Raw genomic sequence first — 27,594 nt, 5'->3', positions numbered from 1 at the left:
TGGCACTCTGGAGGGGGTGGGGGGACCCACCACCCAGAGCAGACGCATGAAGTGGCACTGGTGATCTCCAGCAGCATTGCGCCCCTGATAGATATCTATGACTACCTTGGTAAGTTGGTCAGCACAGCTTTTTAATACTCGGCCAAGTACTTCATCTAGGCCTGATGTTTTCCTTGGATTCACTCTTCTGAAGGCAGAACGCATGTCATTCCCAGATACAGACAGGGTGGGATCATCAGGGGATGTGGGGGTGCAGGGGGGGAGGGGGTCATCACTGTTACTGTTGTCAAATCAGGCGTAGAGGATTTGGTTTTGTAACAAGTTATGGCATTTAGAGCTAAGTCCAATAGAAACTGTTCTAAAGAAAGTGTTTTCAACAGGCCTTCATAGGTTTTTTTGTAACTCCCAGATCTTGTTTCATCCTTCATTGCTTTTTCAAATAAAAACACAGTGCTGTTTGAAATGAGCTAGGTACCCACTTGATACCCAGAACATAGACTATTTTTCAAATTTGTTGTTCTAGTTGAGAGGCACATTCAGACAGTTCCTACTGATTTAGAGGTAATCTATTGTAAACAGAGTACAATTTGTCTGTAATTGATTGAAAATTATTAATTCCATGAACTTCTCTCACTGAATCACCTACTGCAAATTCTAATCTGTGATTAAGACAGTGCCAAATTATCACATCAGGGTTATGTTCCTTGAGAAATGTAGCAACACCAGATTTGACACCAAGCATTACCCTTGCCCCATCACTAGCAAATGCTACAAGGTCCTGTTTCAAGACAGATTCAAGATTCAATTTACTATCACAGTAATAAAACAATCTCATATTACATGAAATTTCTCTGTGTCTGCAAAGCAGATGGATTCACCACTGGCAGGAATTGCCTAAGTGCCTCTTACAGTCTTACAATGAGTGAGAGAAGCGAAAGAGAGTCCCCCCAGAGTCTGTAGATTCGACTCCAGTGCTTCCATAGCCCTTGCAGCCACACAGAGTTCAATCCAAACCACTGGCAACCTGAGTTCCAGATACAAACCCCTGACATGATCAGGAACCCTTCAGCACCCTCGGGACCTCCTTGCATCCTGGTTCCAATACCTGGTACCCCTCCAGCCAGTATGAGCCAATCTCTAGCAATCCATAGCCCAGCGCGAGTTTCCCGACAGCAGTCTCCAGCAGCCCACACCTTCCATGGGTTCCTTGCCTCGAGTCACTAAAAGCCCACCACATTCACTGGTCCCTCAGCTGTAGAGGCCCCTCACTGGTGCGCCACCGTGGTCACCGTCCCTGCAGGTCATCTCCTCCACTTCTCCTTCTCAGATGGGGTGGGGGGGGGAGAGTGGTGTTCTTCCCATCCTCTGGTGTGCTGCTCCTAGTGGCTGTTGCCGATTAATAGAAGCGGCCATCTTGGGTACAGACCTGCAGTTGCGGGATTTCAACTAAAGCTACCGTCAGCTCCCTCAATAAGCTGTTTACAGCCCATGTGGAGCTGAGGGTAGTTGACTGGGCAGCTGGACCCCATGGCAGCACTGCACCTCTGCTCCCTTTCTCCCCATGGGTCCGTACCAGCGGCATCAACCCCATGATTATTGAGACAGTTTAATAGATGCTTAGCAATAGTTGGAGCTTTCTGATCGGACAGTTCAATTAGATCTAAAAACATAACATGGAGATCACCTTCCTTATCACTTTTACATTTCAAATAAACTATTAAGATGGTCTTAATGCTCAGGCTTATTGATTCATCTATGAAAGCAGAAATTTTTGTCATTTATCTACTTGATATACTGACAAATTTTCTTTTTCATATTAATGGCCAGGTGATTAATTATCTCTAGCACTAGTGCGGGAATGCAGTCCAATTCCAATGTCAATATCATTTTTGTTTTGAAGTTCCAGTAAGTCAAAGTGATCAGAGTATGGTTTGTCATTCTGAGCTAAATAATATGCAGAATGAAAAATTGAACAAGTTGTCTTTAGATGTGAATCATTCATGGTACCACATAATTTCCCAACAGCATCTTCACTAGCTATATTCTATGTTAGAGTAGATTATTAGGTTGGCACAATACTGTGGGCTGAAGGGCCAGTACTGTGTTGTAGATTTCTATGTTTTATTCTAAATGTTGGATTTGCCAATGAAACTCAGAACACAAAAAAAATGAATTAATAAAAGCAAGTTTAAAAATAATGATGTGCTCAATTGTGTGGAACAATTATGTTCTTTTTTTAAAATCTTCAAATTGTTTCAGAAAATGTCACTGCAAAAGTTAATAACATTTCCGGTAATTATTTCTGTTGCATATCAATAATGCACAACTGAGGAGGAAAAAGTGATTAAAAAGTCAGACAAATATGAAAAAAAGAGTAAAACAAGAATATAGCAGCTACATTTATGATAATATAAATTCTTTGAAATGTCTACTCATTTAATGTGACCTGCCAATATTAAGGTAAAGGGTGAGAAACAGATATTAACAAAAGAAAATACATTCTGACCAGTTTGGAATAAAACAAATGCTAAGATGCAGAGAACAATTATAACCATGAGAAAGGATACCACAAAATTTGTTCTTTGAATGAACATGATGGAATTCAATAGAAAAATGTGCTTTCTTGGAGAATGGCCCATAATTTGTTTAGTTTTGCTGGCGGTTTCATAGTGAGTTCTTCACATCTATCTGTTAAACAAGTATTAGTATTGGGTCCACTACTTTTCATACCTATATGCTAAGGATCTGGACAATGGACAAATGGCTGGAATTTAAAAGGATAAGTGGGGATCATAATGAAAGGTCCAGATGTCTAGTAGTAGGATAGTCTAGAGCCCACAGAATAAAAGGATGACCCTTTAGAACAGAGATGAGGAGAAGTTTCTTGAGTCAAAGGGTGGTGAATCTGTGGAAGGTCAAGTCAGTGGGTGTATTTAAAGCAGAGGTCGAAAGGTTCTTGATTACTTAAGTCTGTCAAAGGTTACAGGGAGGTGACAGGAGAATGGGATTGAGAGGAAAAATATATCACCCATGATTCGAATGGCAGAGCACACTCAACACGCCAAATGGCTTAATTTTGGTCATTTGTCTTATGGTCTATCCATTTAAATATCAGAAAGCTTGAAATAATAACACTCACATGCTTGTTCCAAACATCCTGCCAAATTTCTCCTGGTTAATCTACTATGATATTCTGTTCCTGGACTTTGTATATACATACATGCTGGAACTTTCCAAAATTTAAGCAGAGGAAATCTGAACCAAATTTGACCAATATCTGATTCATTCATTTTATGTTGAAAGGAAGAAAGGTCAGAATAAGCTATAAATGTGCTTACAAAAATACTTTTAATTTTTGAAAGTGTTTTCAAGTGACTTGGGGGAAAATTAAGAGCATAGTTATGCGCTATGGAGACAAACCCTTTGAGGATATCCAAAACAATCAGAAATCCTCAATTATCCAAAATTTTTTTTCGGAGCCGAACTGATGTCACAGGTTGAAAAAATTTTGGAATTTTGGAGAAACCTCTGAGTAGAATTTTAAGGTTTTGGCATTGGATTTATCTTATTTTGTTCAGGTTGTTTTTTTTTAATGAGAATTAAAAATTTTATTTCATGCTTAAAAAGCCTTCCTTTGATGTTTGTTGTGGTTGAAACACTGGTACAAGTGATTTGCTGTTGCTACTGGGCTGTTTTTAAAAATATTGTTTATCCAAAATAGGCCTAGTCCCAACCATTTTGGATAATCGAAGATGTACTGTAATTATTTTTTTAATGTTCTTTTTAAAGTTTCATAATTGCATTCAGAAGCATTGTAAAAAATGATTGACACTGGGGACAAGATAAAGCTATTTTCAACTATTCCATTTTTTTCATTACCCCACAGACCCATGTCAATCAGCCACCAAGTTCTCTTTATACATTTCCACAATGTTCATGTCAAATAATTGTGGAATCTCAGATATATCCAGGCCACATTCACCCAAGTCTCACAAGATGCTAGACAATTATAATAAAACTTCCTTACTCCTGAATTCAAATTCTCTCTTACAAGGGTTAACATACCACTTGCTAGATTTTAATATTGGTTTTCAGTGTTATAAGCACATCTGGTCTCTTTAAATATCAACACTATTTTATCTATTTGTATTTAACAAATGTGCTCCTTTTATGCTTTGTGAACTATGGTGGATGACCTCACATTTTATTCAGGTTATATTTCATCTGCCATGTCCTTATGATATAAGGATCCTAAGGGTCTGGTATACTATACAAAATAAAATAATCCCAGTTACAGGAAAATGGCTGTTCTCCATTTAGATTTTTTTTTACAAGCAAACATCCTCATCAATAATAAATGACCTGCAACATACTGAAGTTCCTTCTGAATGAAGTCTACAAAAATGGGACTACAACATTTAATAATTTAGAAACTATCTTGACCCCAACATTGAAGATGGTCACTGGTTCTTCACTTGACAACATTCTAATTGTTAAGTGGACATATGTATGGCCATCCAATAATACATCTCAATACTATACTTCTGTATTATAGAGGGATTGCGCTCCCAGAAAATTACCTGTATCACGATTATCTATAAATCAAACATACACCATCTTCACTTGCATCAAGAAATCAAATAATTTCTGAAGCATGGGAGGAAACCCATGCAGACATGGAGAGAACCTACAAACTCCTTAGACAGGAGTGAGATTCAAACCCACGTGTGGTCCCAATCGCTGACGCTGAAAATGCATTGTGCTAATCATTACATCAACCATACAGCTGATAATAAATCACTATGACCGTAAAATTAAATAGTGAGTTTAATTTAACTGAAGAAAAATGTTATTATTATAGCTGAATGATAAGCCATCAGAAGTGACAATTTACAAACTTCCACTCACTATAATAAATTGGAACGCACAAAAAGAGGTTTCTAGCATCTCAGATTTGTAGCAAAAGAGGTTTCGGAGATCAATAGAGCTTGTTGCAAGCTTATTGTTGTCATTTTACATGTAGCATTGATAGAAACTAGATCTAGATGAAGGTAATTATATATCATGGATTTAGTGGGAAAAATGACCGAAAAGATAAAAATATATTTCCTACCTTGTAAAATTATCTTGAATCTTTGAATGCGACACGATTCTCAATCAAAACAATCCAATTTAGTTACTCCAGAAAACCATGCTACATTTGTAAAACACGAACATCTGCAGGCACTATGGTTGAAGTAAAAACACAATGCTGGAGAAACTCAGCAGATTAAATAGTGTCCCTTATATAGCAAGATAAAAATGCATAACTGATGTTTTGGGCTTGAGCCCTTCATCAAGGTGTGGAAAAATGTCAGCAGGTGTCCAAATAAAAAGGTAAAGGGGAAGAAGACAGGGGGAAGGGGAGGTGGAAAGGAGAGTAGGTTAGCAGAAACTGGAAAAGTTGATGCTGGAGAGTGCCCGATGGAAAATGAAATGTTGTTCCTCCAATTTATGGGTGGTCTTGAACAGACAAGTGAGTATGGGAGTGGATGCAGAACTGAGTGGTTGGCCACTGGGAGTTCCCTGTCACTGGTGCGGATAGAGCAAAGGTGATCCGCGAAGCCATCTCCCAGACTGCATCCAGTCTCTGATGTAGAGAAGGCCACAAAGCGAGCACCGGTTGCAGTAAATCAACCCTGCAGATTTCTCTGCCTCTGCTGCATCTGTTCCCAAGATGAGGTCTTCCACTCCAGATCATTTGAAATGTCTACCTTCTTCCACAAACATGACTTCTCTTCCACCACCATCAAATCAAACCTCACCCTCATCTCCTCCATTTCCTACTCATCTGCCCTGGTCTCTCTGCCCCCAGATGCAACAAACACAGTCCCCTTGTGCTTACCTACCAATCCACCAGCCTCCACATCTAACACATTATCCTCTGGAATTTCCGGCACTTAAAACAGTTTCCCACTACCAGACACATCTTCCCCCCTCCTCCCCTCTCTGTCTTCCAAAGGGACTGGTCCCTCCATGACTCTCTTGTGCATTCATCCCTCCCTACCAACCCCACTCCTTCTCCCCAGCAGCCTCCCCTGTGGCCGCAGGAGGTGCCACACTTGCATCCACATCTCCTTCACCACAGTCTGGGGCCCCGAACAGTCCCTTCTAGTCAGGCAACACTTCAATTGTGTAGCCACAGGATTGATTTACTACATCCAGTACTCCCTTTGTGGCCTTCTCTACATCGAAGAGATTGGGCGCAGACGAGGAGATCACTTCACTGAACATCTTCACTCTGTCTGCACCAGTGAATGGGACCTCCCAGTGGCCAAGCGATTCAGTTCCACAACTCATTCCCATTCTCACGTGTCTGCCCATGGCCTCATGTATTACCCCACCAAGACCATCCGTAAATTGGAGGACCAATACCTCATTTTCTGTCTGGGCACTCTCCAGCTGGATGGCATTAACATTGACTTTTCTGGATTTCCTCTTCCCTTCCTTTCCCCGTCTTTCCCTCAGCTCCCCATCCTCTTTCCTCTCTATTCACCTAGCCATCCCCCCTCCTCCTGCTTGCTGGTGTGTCCTCGCTCCCTTCTCCATCTGCTACCCCCTGCCTTTGGGACCATGCTTCTCCCCCCTTGCCAACCCCTTTATCTTTTTATTCGGATGCTTCCAATATTTTTCATTACCTTGATGAAGGGTTCAAGCCCGAAACGTCGGTTATATATTTTTATATTTGCTATATAAAAGACACTGTTTAACCTGTTGAGTTTCTCCAGCATTGAGTTTTTACCATGCTACATGTGGTTTGAATTTGGTGAAGGAATCAATAGAAAAGTAAACCAGTGTTGCTGGATGGATTTAATCTTTGCACAGCACATAAGAAAGAGATCATTTGTATTGTTGTGCATGTGGCTTGAGGTTAAATATTTGCTGCAACATATTGGGTGGTGAACTGGCTTGCAGCAAAGACCTAAAAAGGGGGTCATAGTAAATTGGCAGTCTGAATTGCACAACATCTGATTTTCTTTTCTTTTGAAGCCTGATAGATTAGAACCATTCTCTTAGGATCTTTCCCAATCGTCCATTCACCACAGAGTATTTCTTTAAATTAAGGCCATGGGTGATTTACAACAGGAATGATCTACATTACAGAGGAGGCTTGGGATTCATTGGTAAAGCACAGATCAGCTGATATTGTGTCAGGTTCAAATGATCTAGAATGATAGTCTCTGAATGAGCTGGAATTACAACTTCCCCAACTTGTGTCCCAGGTTGCTGTATTATTAAAGATCGCTGTAAGGGACAGTAATATTGATTTTTCCTGCTGTATAGTTTCAACTACACTTCCTTGACCCTGCTTTGTGAGCCTCAGGGGACAGAAAACTGATTGGAACAAGCCTCATGAGTTGTCATGGTATGAATCAAGTCTGTTTATTTATTTATTTCAAGGTTTGCTTTTTACTCAGTGGTTAAGATGTGTTAACAGCAATGTGATTACACAGCTCTAAGCTTTAAAAAGCTGAAACAAATTAATCAGAAACACTGTTAACTCATACCAATATTGTAATTACCTTTTATGTCAGTTTTAAATTGTTGAGGTCACTTTTTTAAGGATTTTTTTCCCCTTTGTCTGACTGCCTTTTTATCTTATCACTAAATTGTCACTTCTCATTTGTTAATTTGTTACCAACATTATTAAAAGGGAGTGGAGAAGTGGGAAGTCTATATCCCAGTTAGGTTTTGATATAAAGGCTTGCTCAACAGATGTGAGAATCTCGATGGCGATGTACATAATTAGCAAGTTTGAATATAACATAGTATGTGACTTCTCAAAACAATGGATGAAAGTCACCATTTTAATAACTGGCATTATTTCATTTCAAAATGAATTTGAGTAATCTCAGTTGGGGTAGAATCACACAAGGTCAAAGAACCAATTACAATGTTAATTAACTTTAAATTGGCTTCAATACACAAACTACATTGAATATGATAATTTATGGTGCTAGAGAAATGCTAGTCATGCAGGAAATAGACATTGATCAACGGACACTTTAAGCGTCATTGTTTAGTAGATCATCTTATTCCCTGGGTTGTTAAACACCTGCACTATTACATATTATTTGTCTGCAATATTATATTAAAAATCATAATCTCAATAAAAGTGTTACCTGAATCTGCATCCTAACCAATTAACTTTCTGAGTTTCATCTTAAAGAAATGAAACTGAGTGACTAGTGGCTGAAGTTGATGCAAAAAATAATTTGTTTAAGGGGACCATCAGATCATTCTTTTGCTTGTTTGCATAAAAAGTAAAGATGAGCAAAAATAATTCATAGTTGTCATACTGCTTAAGGAATCTCAAGATGTTTTGTGTGCCTAACTTGCATGATGTTCTCTTGACCAATATACAGTTTACTGTCCTCTATTGTGCACATAGCAAGAGTTAAAAAAATGATCAAAGTAAATAAATTAATGGCAGAGGATCCTTTCCAAGTGTCCACGATCCACCATGCCTTCTTTTCATTTGCCTTCACTGAACAAAATCTCTATTTGACCCTAAATGGGCAATTCTGACACATTCTTCAACAGGAGAGTCCTACTCGCCAGCTTTAGGTAAAAGTGGTCCGAGGCTAAATATCAATGGGTCCCAGGCTCTCACTATTAAGTACAAGTATCAACTATGCACCTCTATTTAACCACCTGAATTTCTCAGTCCATACCTCTTGCAAAACAAGTTTAATCTTTATCCCATCTAATTTTAATAACAATAATTTTAATAGTAAAATTAATAATAGCACGTAAATTTTCCAGAAATATGAAAACTTTCCTGATTCCCAATATACCAACAATCCAATTGCATCAGGTCAATCCCTACTTTGACCGAGACCGTTGCTGACACATTCTGATCATCACCACTGAATTTATGTCTGAATAGTCAGAATTATAGGAGTAACCTTGAATCTCTGAGTTGTGACTTCTGGTCAGCTTTAGAAAGCAAAATTAAACATAAACAGTTGCTTCCAGGATTGATACAATTTTGACCAGCATTTAACCTCAGAGATGGCAACTAGTCTTACCCATTACTCCATGACAGTACGGTTTGAAAAATAATTCCACCCTCAAATTTAATCAAGAATTTCAAACATTCATTGAGCTGACAGTCAAACTGGGAGAAAAAAAATGTCATACAGCTATGATTACTGATTCCTTTTCAGAGGTGATCATTTAATTTCTGGCTTTATACCATGGCATTCTATTGCTTTGTTTCAGTGTGGGTGCAACAGAGTAATAAGAATTGAGCATGTACAGCAAGGAAATGAGATTAGAACTGAGACATGATGGGTGTAGAAGACTGTAAAATTTCATGCATAAAATCTCCAACTATAATTGTATGTGTTATGAGACTTTCAATGTTTCAAATCTTAAAGTATTAAAAGTTTCATGTGGTTTTCAACTGTGTCATATTATTATTCAAAATAAATCAATATTATTTCATCCTCACATCATTTAAGCAGCATGTTTTTAAATTCAAAAGCAAACACATTCATATCTTTCATTTGGAAAAAAAAATGTGATTGGAAAAGAGAAAAGGAAGATGTTAATAATACTCACCATGGATAGTGGTACAATAGCTCGGATATCTTTTTGAATCACAGTCAATTCTGTCACCACTTTGTCAGAATCTGGTGGAGGATTTTTTCCATGGTAGTCAACATGCCACATAATTCGTCTTGTGACTGATTGACTGGTAAAGTTTTCCATTTCAAAGTTCAATTGAATAATTTCATTGGGTTGAGCAGTCCCTCTGTTAAGAAATTAAGTAAATTTTAGATTGCACAATGAAAATATTGAAACATTTTTAAAATCTTTGACAACTTACTTTATTTGTATACTTTGCTTTCTTGTGACCTTTTCAAAAATACTACCTGAAATTGTGAGCTCTCCAACCTCATTGCACAGTAAAGTGATTTAACCAATCTGTCCTAGTACTTCAAATTGTCTAAATTCACCTCAGATTCTCCTATTTTTAAATCTAAGGTTCGCATCAGTTAATCATGATTGAGAAACACAAAGACTACAGATGTTGGAATCTTGAGAAAATTGCTGGATAGGAGGCGAATCCACAGATACTTATTTGGTGTCTTTGATAGGACATCTTTTACTTCTCCTTCTCTTATGGGGGGGGAGGGGGACACACACTAGGTGTGCCTATGCATGTGCTTTTATGCAAGCAAAAGTTGACAAAATAAAGGAATCTTGAATCTTAGAATTCGGCAGGTCAGACAACATCCATGGGTCAAAATGGTCAGTCAACATTTTGGAAGAGGAACCTTTATGAAGTCAAAGATAAAAAGGTAAAATTACATATATAAAGGGAGAATTAAGCTGGGGAAGAACACAGAAGTGATAAGATATAGGAAGAAGGTGTGCGAGGTGAAGAGACATGTAGAGAGATGGACCTCCATGAAAAAGGGGGAGGGGAAGGTAGAATAGGAAACATAAAAGTAAGTACAGGAGAAGGTAAAATGGAGACGGAAACCATGGAACCAGCCAGGTATGGAATTTACTTAAAATTAGAAAACTTGATGTTCATACTGTTAGGTTTAAGGCTGTCAAAGAGGAATACTGTGTATTGTTCATCGAGTTCACATTTGGCTTTTTAACAATAGAGGAGCTGAGGACAGATATATCGCTGTAGGAATGTTTGGGGGAGATAAAGTGGTTGGCTAAAGGAAACTCAAGCCTAGAACCACCAGAGAACATGGATGTTCTGTGCTTGGTCTGACCTAGTACAGGTGTACTGTACAACAAATGGAATAGATTAGGACAAATCATGTATAGTTCTAATGTATGGACAAAAATCCACCTGTCATAATTATTATTTTCAAGTTCAAGTTTACATTTGTGCTGAGGTATAATGAAATGGTTTGTTTTGCATGGTACTCAGCAAGTCCTTACACAAATTCAGCAGAATAAAATAGTACAAAGAATAGTGTTATAATGAGAAATCATTCAGGACTGAGTAAAGGCCACACTTTTTTTTATTTGTGTGAGGTTCATTCAGTAGTTTGATAGTAGTGGGAAGAAAAACGGTCTTTGAAGCTGGTGATGGGATCTTATCTTCTTCCTACCGAAGGAGGGAGAAGATGAATACGCAGGATGGGATGAATCATTTAGTATGTTGGCTGCTTTTCTGAGGATCTATTTACCAGCTCCTTTTATATTGCAAAGCCACGGTATTCCCGTAGCCATGACCCATCTTAAGAAGCTAGCTTGCACACTCACACAGAACCATAAAAAGCCAGCTCCATGAGTCAAATATGCTCCACCGCTGAGACTAACTACCTAGGTGGATTGAAGACGGATAAGTTTAGATCTTCCAATCCACCTTTCACATCGTGCTTCAAAGGTGGAAAAAAACAGCTTTCAAGCTATGTAAAAGGGACTAGTGAAAGAGCATTCAGCCCTCTCAGGGAGAAAAGATTCTTAGTTCACTTTTATGCTGAAATTGGAGTCAATGGAGGGAAGGGAGGTTGTGTATGGTCTGAGCTGCATTCAAAATTCTCTGAAGTTTCTATTGATCTTGGGCAGAGCAATTCCCGTATCATGCAGTGATGCATCTTTGTAGGATACTTTCACTAATGCATCCATGGAAGTTGTTCGTGAACACAAATAACACGCCACATTTCCTCAGTCTCCTGAGGAATCAGATGTGCTGGTGTGGTTTCTTGGCTGATGTCAAGGACAGGCTATTGGAGAAACGTACTCCTTGGAACTTAAACCTGTCTACTAACTTTACTTCAGCATAATTGATGTGAAGACAGGAGTGAACTCTACACATCTGGAATTTGGCCATGTGTTTAAATTACATTCTCTCTGAATTCCAATACTATAATATTGGTATGAGATCAGAGTCAGCATCCTGGTGAGATACATGCCATCAAGTCATGCTGATTCAATGTAAACCTCGATGTTTTTTGCTAATAATCCAGAAAATAAATTGGGTGTGCATTAAGCAAAGAAAAATGAACTCACCCTTTACCAAACTGAATTTTGTAAACATTTATCCACCCACTCTAAAAACCTGTGTAGGTTATCCAGTATTAGGGTGTAATCTTCCATGCGCACAACTCATCCAAGAACCAAATAAATTTGGTGGCGCCAAATAAGAGCTTTTCCCATTAGCTCAGGCAATGCACAAGTAATTTCAGAATTTATTGAGTTATGGAGAGTTACAGCAGAGAAACAGGCATTTAAGCCAACCCTACTATCAATCACCATTTTCACTAATCCTACATTAATCTTTTTTCCAATATTTTATTGGATTTTACAGAAACAGTACATAAATAGAAGTCATTTATCAAAGGTAATATGAAAAATGTTACATAAAAAAACTATTATATAAAAAATATAACAGTCAGAGAAAAAAAGTAGTAAACACAAACAATTATAACATATGGCTAGTTGAAAAGGATCAAAAATGTAAATATTATACTATTCTAGAAATTATACTCCTTACACTTCTGAAGTTTTCTGGTAAATCCAACATTAATCCTAATTATTATTCTTCCCACATTCTCATCAACTATTCCCTGAATTCTGCCACTCACTTACATACTAAGAGCAATTAAGAAAACACTAATTTTGTAGACACTGGGACCCACAAATAATTAAAGGAAACAACAGTAGGAGATTAAAAGAGAGTTAAGTATTTGAAAGCTTAATCCCTGATCCCAGTGGCGAAATAAGTTTTATGACCTCATGATGGGATGGAAAAGCCACTGTTCCCATCAATCAACAACTATACAACTGCACTAACATTTTATTCTTCATCAATGCTTAAGCACAGCTCCCACAGCTTATACCCACACACCTTTCAACACAGCCACCCTCTTCTTTCTCTGATGAAGTAACACTGTTGGGTGTCATGAGCTCAGCTGTGTGGAGTTGATAGGAAATCATTCCCATTTCTCAATAACCCACAATTCTTTTCTGCCTTATAGAAGACAAGACTTTTTTTTAGCTGTTTTCTGAACTCCTGTCTTCATCATGACCATATATTTTTGCTTTTGTCATTTCAGATTCATAAGAAATACAAGCTGGTCTGGTCTGGCAGTCAAAAATGTTCCATTCAGATGATGAAGACTTCAAGACCATGTCAAAACCAACAGTCATATCTATCACAGGTATCAGAGGCAGTTTTGCACTGGATATGTAACTGTTCAATTGCTGTCCATGAACAGACTGCACCTTGCTTGACAGGAAAAGTAGCTCTTTTGGAGCAAGTTCACACACCAGATGAAGGCTTGATGGGACAATATAAAGGTGAAAGCTGATGAGCATCCATATATAAATATTTGGGAAGTAAAACCATAAAAGCCTGCAGACACTATGGTTGAAGTAAAAACACAATGCTGGAGAAACTCAGCGTCAAACAGTGCACTTTATTTAGAAAAGATAAAGATACATAACCAACATTTCATGCTTCAGCCCTACACCAAGGTATATAAATATTCTGGTCCCTGTTTCATCTACCTGAAAACCTGTGCAATATAGTTTAGGATGTGGAGACATGGTGAGGCTATCTCTGTTTCATCTTGTATCTGTATGTGTGAGTTCTTAGACAACATATGGATGAAGGAAAAGGTTCTTAATTTTAAAGTTGTTGTACACAGCCCACCATGAAGTTTTCAAGCCTCCATTACAGATCTCTCATACAGCAGTCTCTTCGTCTGTGTCAGCCCCCTGTTGGCAGCCAAGTATAATCAAACAGGAACTATGATCCTTAAGACATTGCTAGATAAAATGTAAACATGATCACTATCATTACATCTCCCTTTCTTAAAACAAAAGTAGCTTACTTTTAACTAACATATTTCCTTTGCATAACTGCAATTTTAACTTAAATTTTCATTATTATTAACATTTGTTAATATTTTAAAAACTTGTTTTGCATGTTCATATTTACATACACCAAAACTTGAAGAGGGAATAAGATAGCACTACTTCATTTTATAACAGGAATCTTTAAATTTGCTCTATGAGTTTCTTAGGAGGATTCATGTATCTTGATGATGTCCTGATTGATTGACCTTGAATATGAGTTGTTGCCTCAGATGATGTCTTCTCAGTTGTGTATTCAGGTTGTTCAACAGTATCTGTCTTTCCATCTACTGTGGCTGGTCCCAATTGAAGATCTTGATGATTTCTTAAGAGAACAGCACCTTCCTCTTTCTGAATGGTGTAGGATCTTTGTTGGACTTCACCAAGGACAGTTCCCTTCTGAGTCCATAAGTTCGAATTGTCTTTTAGCCTTTCTTGGTCACCAGTGTGGAGTTCCAATAGGTTTTTTGCTCCTCTGTTAAAGTAATACTTTTCCTTTTCTTTCTGTTCTTTGAACTTCCTCACTTTCTCCCCCTCTTTTGTTTGTAGAAGGTTATCCTGAATGGGTAGGTTTGACCTTAGACTATGTCCCATATGGAGTTTGGCTGGTGACATACCACACTTGAGCGGCATTGTGCGGTATACTTGCATGCTCTAGTAAAAGTCCGTTCCACTGTCTTTTGCCTTGTATATCAGTCTTTCACTGTTTGTACTGATTTTTCCACTGGACCATTGGACTGTGGAAATGAAGACTTGACATGGTGTGTAGAAAGTCCCACTCTTGGCAAAATGTTGGAACTTTGAATTGAAAAACTGGGATCCATTGTCTGTGAAGACCTCGCTTGCCATGTCATGTCTGGACAATATGGATTTCATATGTGTATTACAGCATGTGCAGTGGTGGTGTTCAGTCTCCACCCACCTGGATACAGGGAGTAATAGTTGTGATTACAAGATAGTCCTTCCCTTGACATATGAATAGATCAGCGCCTGACTTCTGGTAAGGTCTGTGTAGTGCTGGGTGTGTCTTTACTGGTTCTGCAGGATTGTTTGCTTGATATTTCCAGCACATTATACAGTTTGACACTTCATTTGTTATATCATTGTTAATTCTTGCCCAGTACATCACCTCTCGTGATCTTTCTTACACTTTTCAATTTCGAGATGTCCTCCATGGATCATTTTTAGCATCTCTTTTTTCAGACACTTTGGATAAGGATTTTACTTCCTTTGAAGATGATGTCTTCAACCTCTGATAGTTCTGCCTTGCAGTTCCAGCACTCTGCAATGTCAGGTGAGCAGTCCTGCTTCATGTTGGGCCATCCATCCAAGATGTTTTTTTCTCAGTTGTCTCTTTGTTTGTCTCTGGTTTTATGAACTTTTTTGCATCTGATACAGGCAGTGCATTTGTGATCGTGTCCACGAAGGCATTAATGTCTTCATCCATTTTGGTGTTTGTGGGCTATCTTGTGTTAATGGCTCTAAACAACGTGTCTACTGTGTACATTAGCTTACCAGTGTATGCCACATTCAGTGTATAGCACTGCAGACTAATCATCATTCTTTGTATTCTACGTGGACATTTATTTAATGGCTTTTGGAACAATGGAATCAAGGGCTTATGGTCAATCTCTACACTGATTGCTTGTCCTGACACAAACTGATGAAATCGTTCACGGGCGTATGTGATGTTGAGCAGCTCCTTTTCAATTTGAGTGTATCGCGTCTCCACATCTGTCATCATATGATGGGTTGCCAGTCATCATATTTTTTGCAGAAGAACTGCACTGAGCCCACTATGTGATGTGTCTGATGATACCTTGATGGGTCTCTCTGGGTCGCAAAACCTCAGAACTGGTTCCTCTGTGAGCAGTTTCTTTAGTTCACTCCGTGACTTTTCATGCTCATGATTCCATTCCCATTCAATGTTCTTTTCTGTTACTCTTCTCAATGAGCCATCTTTTCTGGGAGGTTAGATATGAATTTACCCATATAGCTGACCATTCCATTAAACCTATGTGTGTCCTTTTTGCATCGTGGCCTTGGCATGTTCCCAATGATGGACACCTTTCTGAGATCTGGTCTGATGGCTTCACTGACAATAATATCTCCTACAAATGTTAGTTCTGTCACCCTGAGCTGGCATTTCTCTCCATTCACTTCAGGTTTGCTTTCCTTGTTGCTTCCAGCACTTTCCTTAGTCTCTCATAATGCTCCATTCTTGTGGTTTCCCATATCATGATGTCATCCATTGAGGTATCAACTCCGTCCAGGTGCTCATAGAACATATGGATAGTTTTGTGATACACTTCAGGAGTTGAGGCAATTCTGAATGGTCACCTTAGGAATCTGTATCTGCTAAATAGACTATTAAAAGTGCACACTCTTGAACTTCATCCAATTTCAACTGCCAAAATCCTGATTATGCATCTAACTTGCTGAAAAACTTTGCAGTTGCAAACTGTGACATGATTTCTTCACGTGTTGGAAGCTTGAAGTGTTCTCTTTTTATTGCTCTGTTTAGATCTCTTGGATCCAGGCAAATTCTAAGCTTTCCATTCTTTTTGTCCACAATGATGAGAGAACTCATCCATTCCGTTGGCTCATCTAACTCTGAACCACGTTCAGGCTTTCCATCCTGTCCGACACTGCCTTTAGTTGCTTTTGAAGCACAACTGGAACTTTTCTGCATGAATGTACTATTGGAAGCACACGTTTATCCAGTCTAATCAAGTGTTCTCCTGGAAGGCTGCCGAGATCCTGAAATAGGTAATTGTTTTCTTTCATGAGTTCATCATAGACGGTCTTTCTTCACAATGAGGACTCTTTTTTTTTACCAGGTTCAGTTTCTCACAGGCTGTTAAATCTAGTATGGCCTGTACATCCTTTGGTACCACGATGAATGTTAGCATATGCTCTCTGTCCTTGTGTTTCACTTTGACAATGCATTCTCTTTGCACTGGTGTATCGGCACCTGAATATCCTGTCAACTTTACTTATGTTCGGGGGGCGTGGCAAGATGGCATAAGGAACAGACGTGCCTTCCAGTCCTCTCCTGACTCTAACTTATTGTTTTGTCTTTAAGTGCCCGTTAAAACTTTTTTAAAAAGTTTATAAATAGTATGAGATGTTGAATTAATACCTAATGGTACATTTGTTAAAAAAAAAGTAAAAGGAAACATCAACAGATTGTTGAAAAATTATATTTTCCGAAATTATCTGAGCCTGCTTGTTTACAAAAAGCCACGACTCAGCGTGAAATGGATCCAGGAAAACAAGCGAAGAATTCGGCCTTGGAGCTCCGTTCTGATTCCGTAAGTCTTTCTGAAGGTCGTTTTCAACTGCCTTTAGAACAAAGGGCTGGCCGGATGCCAGTATTTCAAACAATGTCTACTGAGACTTTGACTGCTGAATTAGCTGGGGTGCCACCAGTTGGAGAGTTAAAGAGTTGTTATTTGACTGCTATACCACCAGTTATATCAGCTCTTCCAGATACTGATCTAACGAAGCTTTTAAAGGAGGTTTGGTTCAAAGATAACCCTGATCATCAGCCTCCTGATACTTCTGGGGGGTCTGTGGCAGGGGCTCTTACACGGAGTCAAATTGCAAGAAAAGCTACTAAATTAAAAGAAGGGATAGAAGGTCCTCTGATTCCACAAGAACAGCAGAATCCCACCATGTCTGGATCTACTGATGTTGATATACTTTTCAAGAGTCTTGAACATAGGATATTTTCTTCAATGATGCATTTAGGTGATTCTATGAATAATCTTACTTCTAAGATTAATGCATTGGTGGATGTCAATACTCAACAGATGGCTGATTATGGAGCTTTTAAAGTTGAAACTATTGAAAGACTTGAGATGTGTGATCAAGGATTATCTGATGTACAAGATCAATTGCAAGATGTGAGGGGAAGGGAATAAAAAGTTTATCTGATTGTTTTTCTAAGGGATGTTTTTGTTCTCGCGATGAATTATAAAGGAAACTTGGTATTAATGGAAATTCTGTATTTATGTATTATTAATTATGATTTTTTGTATAACAGATATTTGGTTGATATATGATTTTAATATTTGAATTTAGTTTCAAAATGGATTTCATTTGTTAAATACATGAATTATGTTTGATTTAAATATATGTTTATGGGTATTATTTTAGTATTGATATTTTTTTTGTTGTTAGTAATTTTTCTTGTTGTTAAGTTTTATCCTTTTTTTTGTAAGTGGGGTTTTTTCCATTTTATTTACAACATTGTTAATTAATTCTTCACTCTTTATTTTGGGGGGAGGGTTGGATTAATTTTAAATTAGATGATTAATGTTGTGTTATAATTATTGGGGGGGTTAATTTGTGTAGTTTAATGATGTAGTATTCTAATTTTTATTATCTTATTTTTTATTATTTCTTTAAATGTAATTTTTATTTTATTCATGTCATAAAATTTTAAATAAAGTTTAAAAAAAACTTTACTTTTGTTCCATACATTTTTTTTTCTGGGTCTAATGTTCCGAAAATTAGTCTCTGATATTACATTAATTTGTGCTCCAGTATCCAATTTAACTGAAATATATATGCAATTCACTTCTAATCTCAATATCCAGTCTCTTTTTTCTTTCTTGTTTTCAGTCGCAACATCTACATAGATTTTCTCTATTTTTCATTTACTCCATGAACCTTGCTTTGTTGCATAGCAATGGACATAATGGTTGCTTTTGTTGCACCTTTTGCATGTTTTACAATATGCTGGACCCTTTTTTGGTAGATGTGTACTGCATGGACAACATGGCTTTTGATTGTCCCTTTCATTTTTGTTCGCTGGCCACACCTCTTCACTTTGGCATTCTTTTTGTTAAACAGATTTTGTCCATTCTTGGTCACTGCCTCCATGTTGCAGATAGTTTCACTGAACAGCTCTTTTGGTTGGCTTTTACAGTTTCTGTAGCCCTACAGAGTGGTATGGCTTTTTCCAGGTCTAGATTTTGCTCTTTTAGCAGTCTCTCCCTTAGACTTTTATCTGGATACCACATACAAGTCTGTCTTTTATCAGTGAGTCAGTCAGTTCACCAAATTCACACGTTTTGCTTCTGTTTCTCAATTCAGTCACATATTGATCAATACTTTCTTCCAATTTCTGTACACATGTGAAAAATCTGTGCCTCTTTAATATCACGCTACGTTTAGGTATTCAGAATTTCATTTTGTCCCCTTCAGCAGCAAATGTGAAGTTATACACCCGCAGGGCTTCATCACCCACGACATATAAGAAAAGTGACACTTTCACTTTATCACTTTTCTCGTCAGTTCTGATTGTCACTAAATACAATCCAAAACGTTGTTTGAATTTGTTCCAATTTTCAGCCACATTACCTGTCAGCTGAAGTTTCGCTGGGGGGGTGTAATCCTTTCATTTTTCACTTCTTTAGCTTTCTTCACTGATCAGTTGCTAACTTTAGATTTTTCCTTTTAAAGTATTTCCTTTTAATTTCCTTCATCCTACTTCAGACACTATGTTTCATTTTGTATTTGTATATGTGAGTTCTTAAACAACACACGGATGAATAAAAGGTTCTTTACTTTAAAGTTGTGTAAACACCCCATGAGGCATGCCAAGAGGCTGCAAGCCTCCATTACAGACCTCTCATACAGCAGTCTCTTCATTTGTGTAAGCCCCCTGCTGGCAGCCAAGTATAATCAAACAGGAACTATGATCCTTAAGACATTGCAGGTTGCAATAGAAACATTATCACTATCTGTATAACCTGACGAATTCCTCCCCCCCCCCCCCCCTCCAGCATAGACAAGTGCCTGACAATGGTGACTTTGAACATCTCCACTTAATGATACAGAAGTTCCGTTGGTTACGGGAGAACTGACTTAGAGAACTCTACATCTGGCAAATACTCCCATAGATTTTTAAAGATTTTTTCAAGTCAAGAAAAATGGAATGCTAATAATGGAATGCTAACCTCTTCCAATTTATGGAAAAGGAGTAGAAGCTACTTAATTCAGAAGACAACAGCCGATAGTAATCAGACTTCATTGTCCTAAGATGCACAGTGCTGGTTAACAGTTGGAGGCTACTTAAAAAAAAAATGTTTGCAAACTGTTAATGGAATTTCTTCCAGTGATACATGTAAAATATTTTATCAAACAATGCATCATCCATTGACACTTTACAGCCATCAAAACTAGCCATTGGATGTGGGCAATCTTATTCTGTGCCATTGTAACTACACAGAAGACCGTAATTAAAATATTCATGCTCATCATTAAAATTGTTCATTTCTGACTTATGGAAAAATCAATTTTGTGACACTAATCTATGGATGGCCTGTACCTAATTTCTGCATAGTACCTAGTACCTCCTCGCATCCCTGTTGTAATGCACATCCCATTGCCCCTTCAACATCATTAGGATCAATAATTAGCCCAAGACCAGAAAGCTGCATAATGACTTGCAACTTTAATAAGCTGTGGTCATTTTAATTGCTGGAGACCTGCTGTCAATTTGTGTAGGATCTATTCTACATGACAGGGTTGGTGCGAGGACGCAGCCTTGCTTCACGCCATTGTCAATGGAAAAGGGTTCGGAGAGCTCATTGCTATATCTGACCCAGCCTTGTTGGTTTTCGTGCGGTTGGATAAACCATGTTGAGGAACTTGGGGGGGCATCCGAGGCACTCTAGTATTTGCCAAAGTACAGAGCCGTTGTCATACCCACGCTCATGTTCGGCTCCGAATCATGGGTCCTCTACCGGCATCACCTACAGCAGGGGTGTCAAACTCAAATTCACGGAGGGCCAAAATTAAAAACTTGGACTAAGTCGAGGGCCGAACTAAATATTTATTGAAAATTTTCAACAACATCTGCATGTTTTCTCTTCTTTCAACATATGTAATGTTAAACTTTAGGATATAACTTTAGAAGGATAATGTTACAGGTCAGGAGTAGGTAGCTCAAGTTCACCCTTTGCTTGACCTGAGGGAAACATATTTGGTCCCTGTGGAGATGTAGTCAGCATTCACAGGCTGTGTTCATTTTGGCCTGCATCAGGACTCAGCATTTCCTGTTCACTCCTCAGGCTCTAGGCCTCTATTCACCCTCGACCCACCATCCCTCTACCTGACCAGTCCTTTACCCAACCTCTACTCACCCCTCACTCCACTCGCTCTGCCTCTACCCACCCCATCCTATACACACCCCTCTACTGCCTCTCCCCTCAACCTGTTCCTCCCTCTACCCGTCTCTCACCCTCTAATCATCCCTCCCCTACTCGCCCTGCCCCTCCCCTTTTACCTCTTCCCTATCCACCCCTCCTTCTACTCATCCCTCCCTCTAACTGCCCCTCGCAGCACCATAACTTCCCCTGCCCATTACTCCTCACCTACACCCTCTGCCCACCCCTGCTTACCCACCCACTCAGGCCCAGCGCGCTGCTGATCAGCCTTTGCGGACAGCCACCATCTCTCTCTTCACGTGCAGGGCCGAACCAGCCGTCCCTGGGGTCCCCGCGTGTGCAAGCGCTGAAGGCCGTGGCGACCGGGAGAAGTGCGCTCGCGCTGTGGAAGGGCCGTCCGGAGCCAGTCGCGCAGGGCTCACGCTGCCCGGGGACCGTGCGCATCCTGCCATGCCCGTCGCGCCGACAGGAAATCACAGGCGCTCGCCAATCAGCCACACCGCTCGACAGGTGGGAGAAGTGACTGGTTGTGCGGGGAGCCTTCCATCCGGCTTGCCGGCTGATGACATCGACAGACTTCTCGTGTTACAATGGGGAAGGATGTGCAATGAAGGGGGAGGATGATGGGGGTGACATTACTAAAAAACAGCATCGGCTCTCGCTGCAGGGCAGGCCACCTCTAATACATTTTTGAAATGATCTTGCGGGCCAAATATAATTATATCACGGGCCAAATTTGGCCCGCGGACCAGAGTTTGACATGTGTGACCTACAGCTCCTAAAACGCTTCCATCAGTGCTGTCTCCGCTCCATCCTCAACATTCATTGGAATGACTTCATCACCAACATCGAAGTACTCAAGCTGGCAGAGTCCGCAAGCATCGAATCCATGCTGCTGAAGACCCAACTGCGCTGGGTGGGTCACGTCTCCAGAATGGAGGACCATCGCCTTCCCAAGATTGTGTTATATGGCGAGCTCTCCACTGGCTACCGAGACTGAGGTGCACCAAAGAAGAGGTACAAGGAGTGCTTAAAGAAATCTCTTGGTGCCTGCCACATTGACCACCGCCAGTGGGCTGATATCGCCTCCAACCGTGCATCTTGGCGCCTCACAGTTCGGCGGGCAGCAACCTCCTTTGAAGAAGACAGCAGAGCCCACCTCAATGACAAAAGACAAATGAGGAAAAACCCAACACCCAACCCCAACCAACCAATTTTCCCTTGCAACCGCTGCAACCGTGTCTGCCTGTCCCGCATCAGACTTGTCAGTCACCAACGAGCCTGCAGCAGATGTGGACATACCCCTCCATAAATCTTCGTCCGCGAAGCCAAGCCAAAGAATTTTACATGAGTATAATGTTTAAAAAATAATAAAGACTTAATATACAAAAACTCAATGTACCACTTTTTAAAAATGTGTACAGATTGTAACAAGAGAAACGTAATAGGAATCACTCTAATAGTATAACTGAGGGTAGGGTCTTAATAGTGGTCTTCAGAAGGGCTCAGGGTTTAGGCGGGAAACCAAGGTTATATATGGGTTGATGGGGGTGGAGAGGGGAGGCAGAGCCAGCCATCAGTGTATCACACCACCAGTGAATCTCAATTCACCACATTCACCCCTTCCTGCAGAATTTAGGGTCTGTGGATGAAGACTTAGTGTGTTGTTTCAGAAAAAAAAAGAAAAATATACAGTTATTTACAAATTTAAGCAATCTGGGGGTCTGGAGATTTTGCTGGAGCGCCTAAGCATGGGAGAGCCTTGGGCTCCTTGGGTCTCCTGGTCCCCTTTTGAGGGAAAAGTGGCAGGCAGGGTCTCGGCTCTAAGATGGAGGGGGACGCACTTTCCTCCTGAATTGGGTTCCCTGAGATCCTAACTGGGAGTGAAAAGAATGAGATCCGCGGCTCATAGGGCACTTGAGAGGGTGCCAGGTCCTTGATGGAAACATGTCCTCCCTGCTAACCAAGTACTCTACATAGGCGTTTGTAGGATTGGCGTGGAGCAGTTTCACCTTTTCCACCATGTCAGTCTTGATTCTCCTCACTTGCTTCCTGAGAAGGCCCGGACCAGGAGTGGTGAGCCAGTTTGGGAGTGTAGTTCCCAATACCAATGTTCTCTCGAAATTGAATAAGAGCTCGTGAGGAGTAACATTGGTTGCTGTACATAGTAGTGACCGGATGGAATGGAGTGCCATAGGAAGAACTTCCTGCCAGTGTGAGTCTAGAAGACCTCTTGACTTGAGGGACAGTTTGACAGCCTTTCAGACCATGGCATTTTCCTTTTCAACCTGCCCGTTCCCCTGGGGGTTGTAGCTAGTAGTCCTGCTGGATGTAATACCCCTCACCAGCAGATACTGTCGTAGCTCTTCACTCATAAAAGATGAGCCCTGTTCGCTATGCATATAGCCTAGGAATCTAGAGCCTTTATGACTGACGAAGTGCATGTGTCTGAACATGGGATGTCGAATGGGAAGTGGAAAGAAAGTGATCCCGTTTGTGGAGGGGAGAGGTCCCTTAAAATCGAAGGGCCTGGATGACTTAATCAGGTGTGCCTCTGCAGGGCTGTACACAGGCCTGGCAATTTCCCTGATGTCTTCCATGGAGTAGGGCAGATTGTACGCCTTGACAAAATGAGCCATGCGGGTAACCCCTGGATGGCAGAGCACATTATGTAGAGGCTTCAGTTGACCGGTTTGTGCAGAGGCACAGCTTCCTCTGGATAAGGCATCTGGAGGGTCATTAAGGACTCCCGGCCGATAGGCGATATCATAATTGTTGGTGGAGTGCTCAATCCTCCATCTAGCAATTTTGTCATTTTTGATTTTGCCCCTCTTCACGTTATTAAACATAAATATGACAGAGTGCTGGTCAGTGAGGAGCATAAATTTACTACTAGCCCGGTAGTGCGTCCAGTGCCTCTCAGCTTCTACAATGACTTGAGCTTTCTTTTCCACAGATGGGGTTTGGAGCTCGTGGCCTTGGAATGTCTGAGAAAAAAATGAAACCGGCCTGACCGCTTGGTTGAGGGTAACAGCCAAGGCCACAACTGAAGCGTAATTTTCCACCTGGAAAGATACATTCTCGTCCTTCGTGTGCATGGCGGCTTTCACAATGTGGTTTCAGAAGTAGTTAAAAGCCTTTTGGGCATTGGTCAAGACGAGAAAAGAAATAGCTTTTAAGAGAGGTTGAACCTTATCAGCGTATTAAGGGATCCACTTGGCATGATATGAGAAAAACCCCAGGAATCTCCTTAAAGTCTTTGTGGTCCTGGGAACGGGGAGCTATAATAGGGGGCGTATCCTATCAGGATTCAGGCCAATGATGCCATTCTTAACCACATAGCCAAGGATAGCCAGACGTTTAGTTCTGAACACACATTTGCTAGAGTTATAAGTGAGGTTCAGGGCTTTTGCTGTGTGGAGAAAACTCTGAAGGTTGGCGTCATGGTCTTCCAGGGTATGGTCACAGATGGTGATGTTATCGAGGGAGGGGAAGGAAGACTTCAACCCATACTCATTGACTATTCTGTTTTTCTGCCTCTGGATGATAGAAACCCCATTAGTAATACTGAAAGGGACTCTTCGGAGACGACCTTTAACCTCAAAGGCTGTATATGGAGGGTCCTCAGAACAGATTGGCAGCTGGTGATAAGCAGCTTTCAGGTCAATGGTCGAATAGACCTGCTACTGCGCAATATGTCTGCAATTCGAGGGAGGGGGTAAGCATCCAGGAGTGTGTACCGATTAATAGTTTGGCTATAGTAAATTACTATCCTGGACTTGTTTTCCCCTTTTACCACTATCAATTGCGCTCTCCATGGACTAGTGCTAGGTTCGATGATACCTTCATCGTTAGACGTTGTGTCTCAGATTTTATGAAGTCTTGATCTGCTGTGCTGTACCTCCTGCTCTTGGTAGCAATAGGTTTGCAGTCTGGGGACAGATTCGGGAAGAGGGGTGGGTGTGGGGGGGAGGTCAATATTCAATGTGGAGAGGCTGCATGTGGGTTCTTATTTTAGATACCTTCCGTTCTGGGAGGTGAACCAGAATACTTCAAGGTCACACTTTTAAGGTAACACAGGAAGTCCAGAGCACACAATTCATTAAGTATATACAGGCGTATTTTACAAAACTTCCCCTCTTCAAACGACAAATGTACTATACAATGTTCTTGAATACGTGTAGAGTGCGACTGAGATGCAGGAATATATGATATTTGGAAGGATACATCTTTAGGCTGCATTCTTGTACAGTGCGTCAGTCTATGAAGCTTTCAATAGAGCCTATGTCGATTAGGCATTTAGTGGAGTGCCTGTTTACCTTAACAGTATTGAGGCTAGGACCCCAGAGATTCTGTATCCTCCTTCAAGTGGCCCCCACCATCCTGGGTTGCCCGTGGGTGAGATGGTGTCGATCTTGTGTTGCAGCAAGATGGCCGCCCTCCTTCCTCCTCTGATGATGACAGCGCTGAGTTTAAATTGAGTCGCAGCAAGATGCCTGCTGAGCCTTTTTGTGCCGTTTTCTCGCAGCTATCCTCCTTTAGCATGTAGCGCAACAAATGGGTTCAGGCGAATTGGGGGCAGGCAGCTTGGGGCTTGATTTGGATCTGGGAGTGGTGCAGACCGTGGACTTCCCCTGCTTTCACTTCCTCAATGTCCTTTCTTGCCACAGCTGGAGCAAACTGAGTCTTTAGCCAGGAAACAAAATTGGAGGTGCTGGCTCTTGTTGCAGAAAAAGGACTCCCTAGCGCAGGAAGCAGCAGCCGTTAGGTCTAGGGAAGCAGGAGCAGCCGGTGCTTGGAAGGGGTCACCTGGGTGAGCTAGCTCGCTAGCTTCGAAGATCTCATTCTCAAGTATGGCCTTTTCCAGTGACTTGGCCAGTTCAATGTGGCTAGCCAGGTCTTTCTTACCAGACTCGAGCAGTCAGGTCCTTCTTACCCGACTCGTGTAGTCGCTGCCTTATGTACCTTGAGCGGACCCCCGTGACTAGAGTGTCCCGGATCTGTTCTTCCTTATGAACGTAGCCCATTTGCCAGATTTTGAAGCTTTCCAGATTTTAGATATCCGGATAAAGGATCGTGTACATGTACTGACCCTTCAAAGCCTCGATGGCAGCTTCATATGCAGTGTAGTCCCTGATGACTGCAGATCTTTTCGTTCCTACATTGGAAACGAGTGTGGACCTCTTGAGTTTATCGGTGTGGAAGATGTCTCTGGTCACATTTAGGTAGGCCTGGAAGCAGTCTAGCCAGTATGTGAACTCCTTAGCCACGTCAGGGGACAGAGGGTCTATCAGCAGTATACCTGGCCTGAGCAGCACTTCCATCATCTAGGCAATAAGCTAATAAAATTGTAGCATGAATAAAAGCTCTCACGACTGGAAGGAAAACATACAATTTTATTCGCTTATAAATGAGGGTAGGGTCTTACAGTGGTCTTCAAAATGCCTAAGGGTTTAGGTGGGAAACCAGGGTTATATATAGGTAGATGGTGGCAAAGCCAGCCATCAGTCTAACACATCACCAGTGAATATGCACCCATATGTACAGCTTGCTTCATGTGAGTATGCGCTAGACTAATGCTATTGCAGTGTGTTATGATAATGCATGGCAAAACATTGACTGCATTTCACAATTGATTTCATGCATTGTGTAACCCATTAAAACAAAAAATAAACTTAATTTCTATGTCTACATGGTGAACAACAGCTGTTCAAAGATACCCATAGTGCCTAGCTTTGCCAGTTTCTGGAGAAGTCTAAGCAGATGGTGTCTGGTTGGAGAATGCCCAGAAGGAATATTATGTGTTGTTCCTCTAATTTGTGTGTAACCTTGGTTTGGCACTGCATGAGGCCATGGATAGGCATATCTGTATGGGAATGGTGTGGGGAATTAAAATGGTTGGACACCGGGAGGACCCTGTTATTGCAGCTGACAGAGGTGGCAGTCTCTCGGGAGGCAAGCTTCTGATCCTGGAGGGGTACATTTAACCCTTTCCTTGAGTTTTTCTCTTTCCCTATTCCTCTCTCCTTTCCTCCAGCTCCCCACACCCTTCCCTTCTCTCTCCATTCAGAGAGCTACTCACTATCACGTCTCAGCTTTTTTTCTCTTCTACCCTCCCATCCATATCCACCTATGACCTCTTGACTGTCCTCCCCCTGCCCTATCTTCCCTCCTCTCCTCCTTTCACTTTTTATTCAGATGCTTGCCTGCTTTTTGTTCTTACTTTGTGGCCAGTGGAGGATTAACCATTAGGCCGAGTAGGCTGAAGCCTAACGGCCAGGAGGGTAAGCGGGCCTGAGCCCTTAGGCTTCAGCCTACTCAGTAAACGGTAGGTCCCTGGTCTCTACTTACTACACCTGCGGTGAAGCGGTGATGGTGGGTCAGAGACAGCGTCACACTGTCGTTGGGGTGATGTGCGCAGCGGTTTATGGGAGACTCAAGCCAGCGACATGAAGAGTAGCAGCGTGTGTGCGATCCTCCACCTTCCCACCAAACTATTAGATGATTTTTAATGTCCAATTCGGTCAGAGAAATG

The 27,594-nt window shown here is 40.9% G+C and overlaps 1 protein-coding gene across 1 annotated transcript in view; it reads right to left on the bottom strand.

Annotated features, from left to right (window-relative positions):
- The window catches only part of tmem132e (transmembrane protein 132E), a 670,647-nt gene that overhangs the window by 190,275 nt on the left and 452,778 nt on the right, over positions 1-27,594 (bottom strand). The window contains exon 4 of the mRNA XM_069911026.1: positions 9,607-9,799. Coding sequence (XP_069767127.1) covers positions 9,607-9,799 — 193 coding nt within the window. The remainder of the gene's footprint in view (positions 1-9,606; positions 9,800-27,594) is intronic.

Source organism: Narcine bancroftii, chromosome 14 (genome assembly GCF_036971445.1).
Source record: "Narcine bancroftii isolate sNarBan1 chromosome 14, sNarBan1.hap1, whole genome shotgun sequence".
Lineage (NCBI taxonomy): Eukaryota > Metazoa > Chordata > Chondrichthyes > Torpediniformes > Narcinidae > Narcine > Narcine bancroftii.
Note: the sequence above shows the minus strand (reverse complement) of the source record. Positions and strands in the feature narration are given on the sequence as shown.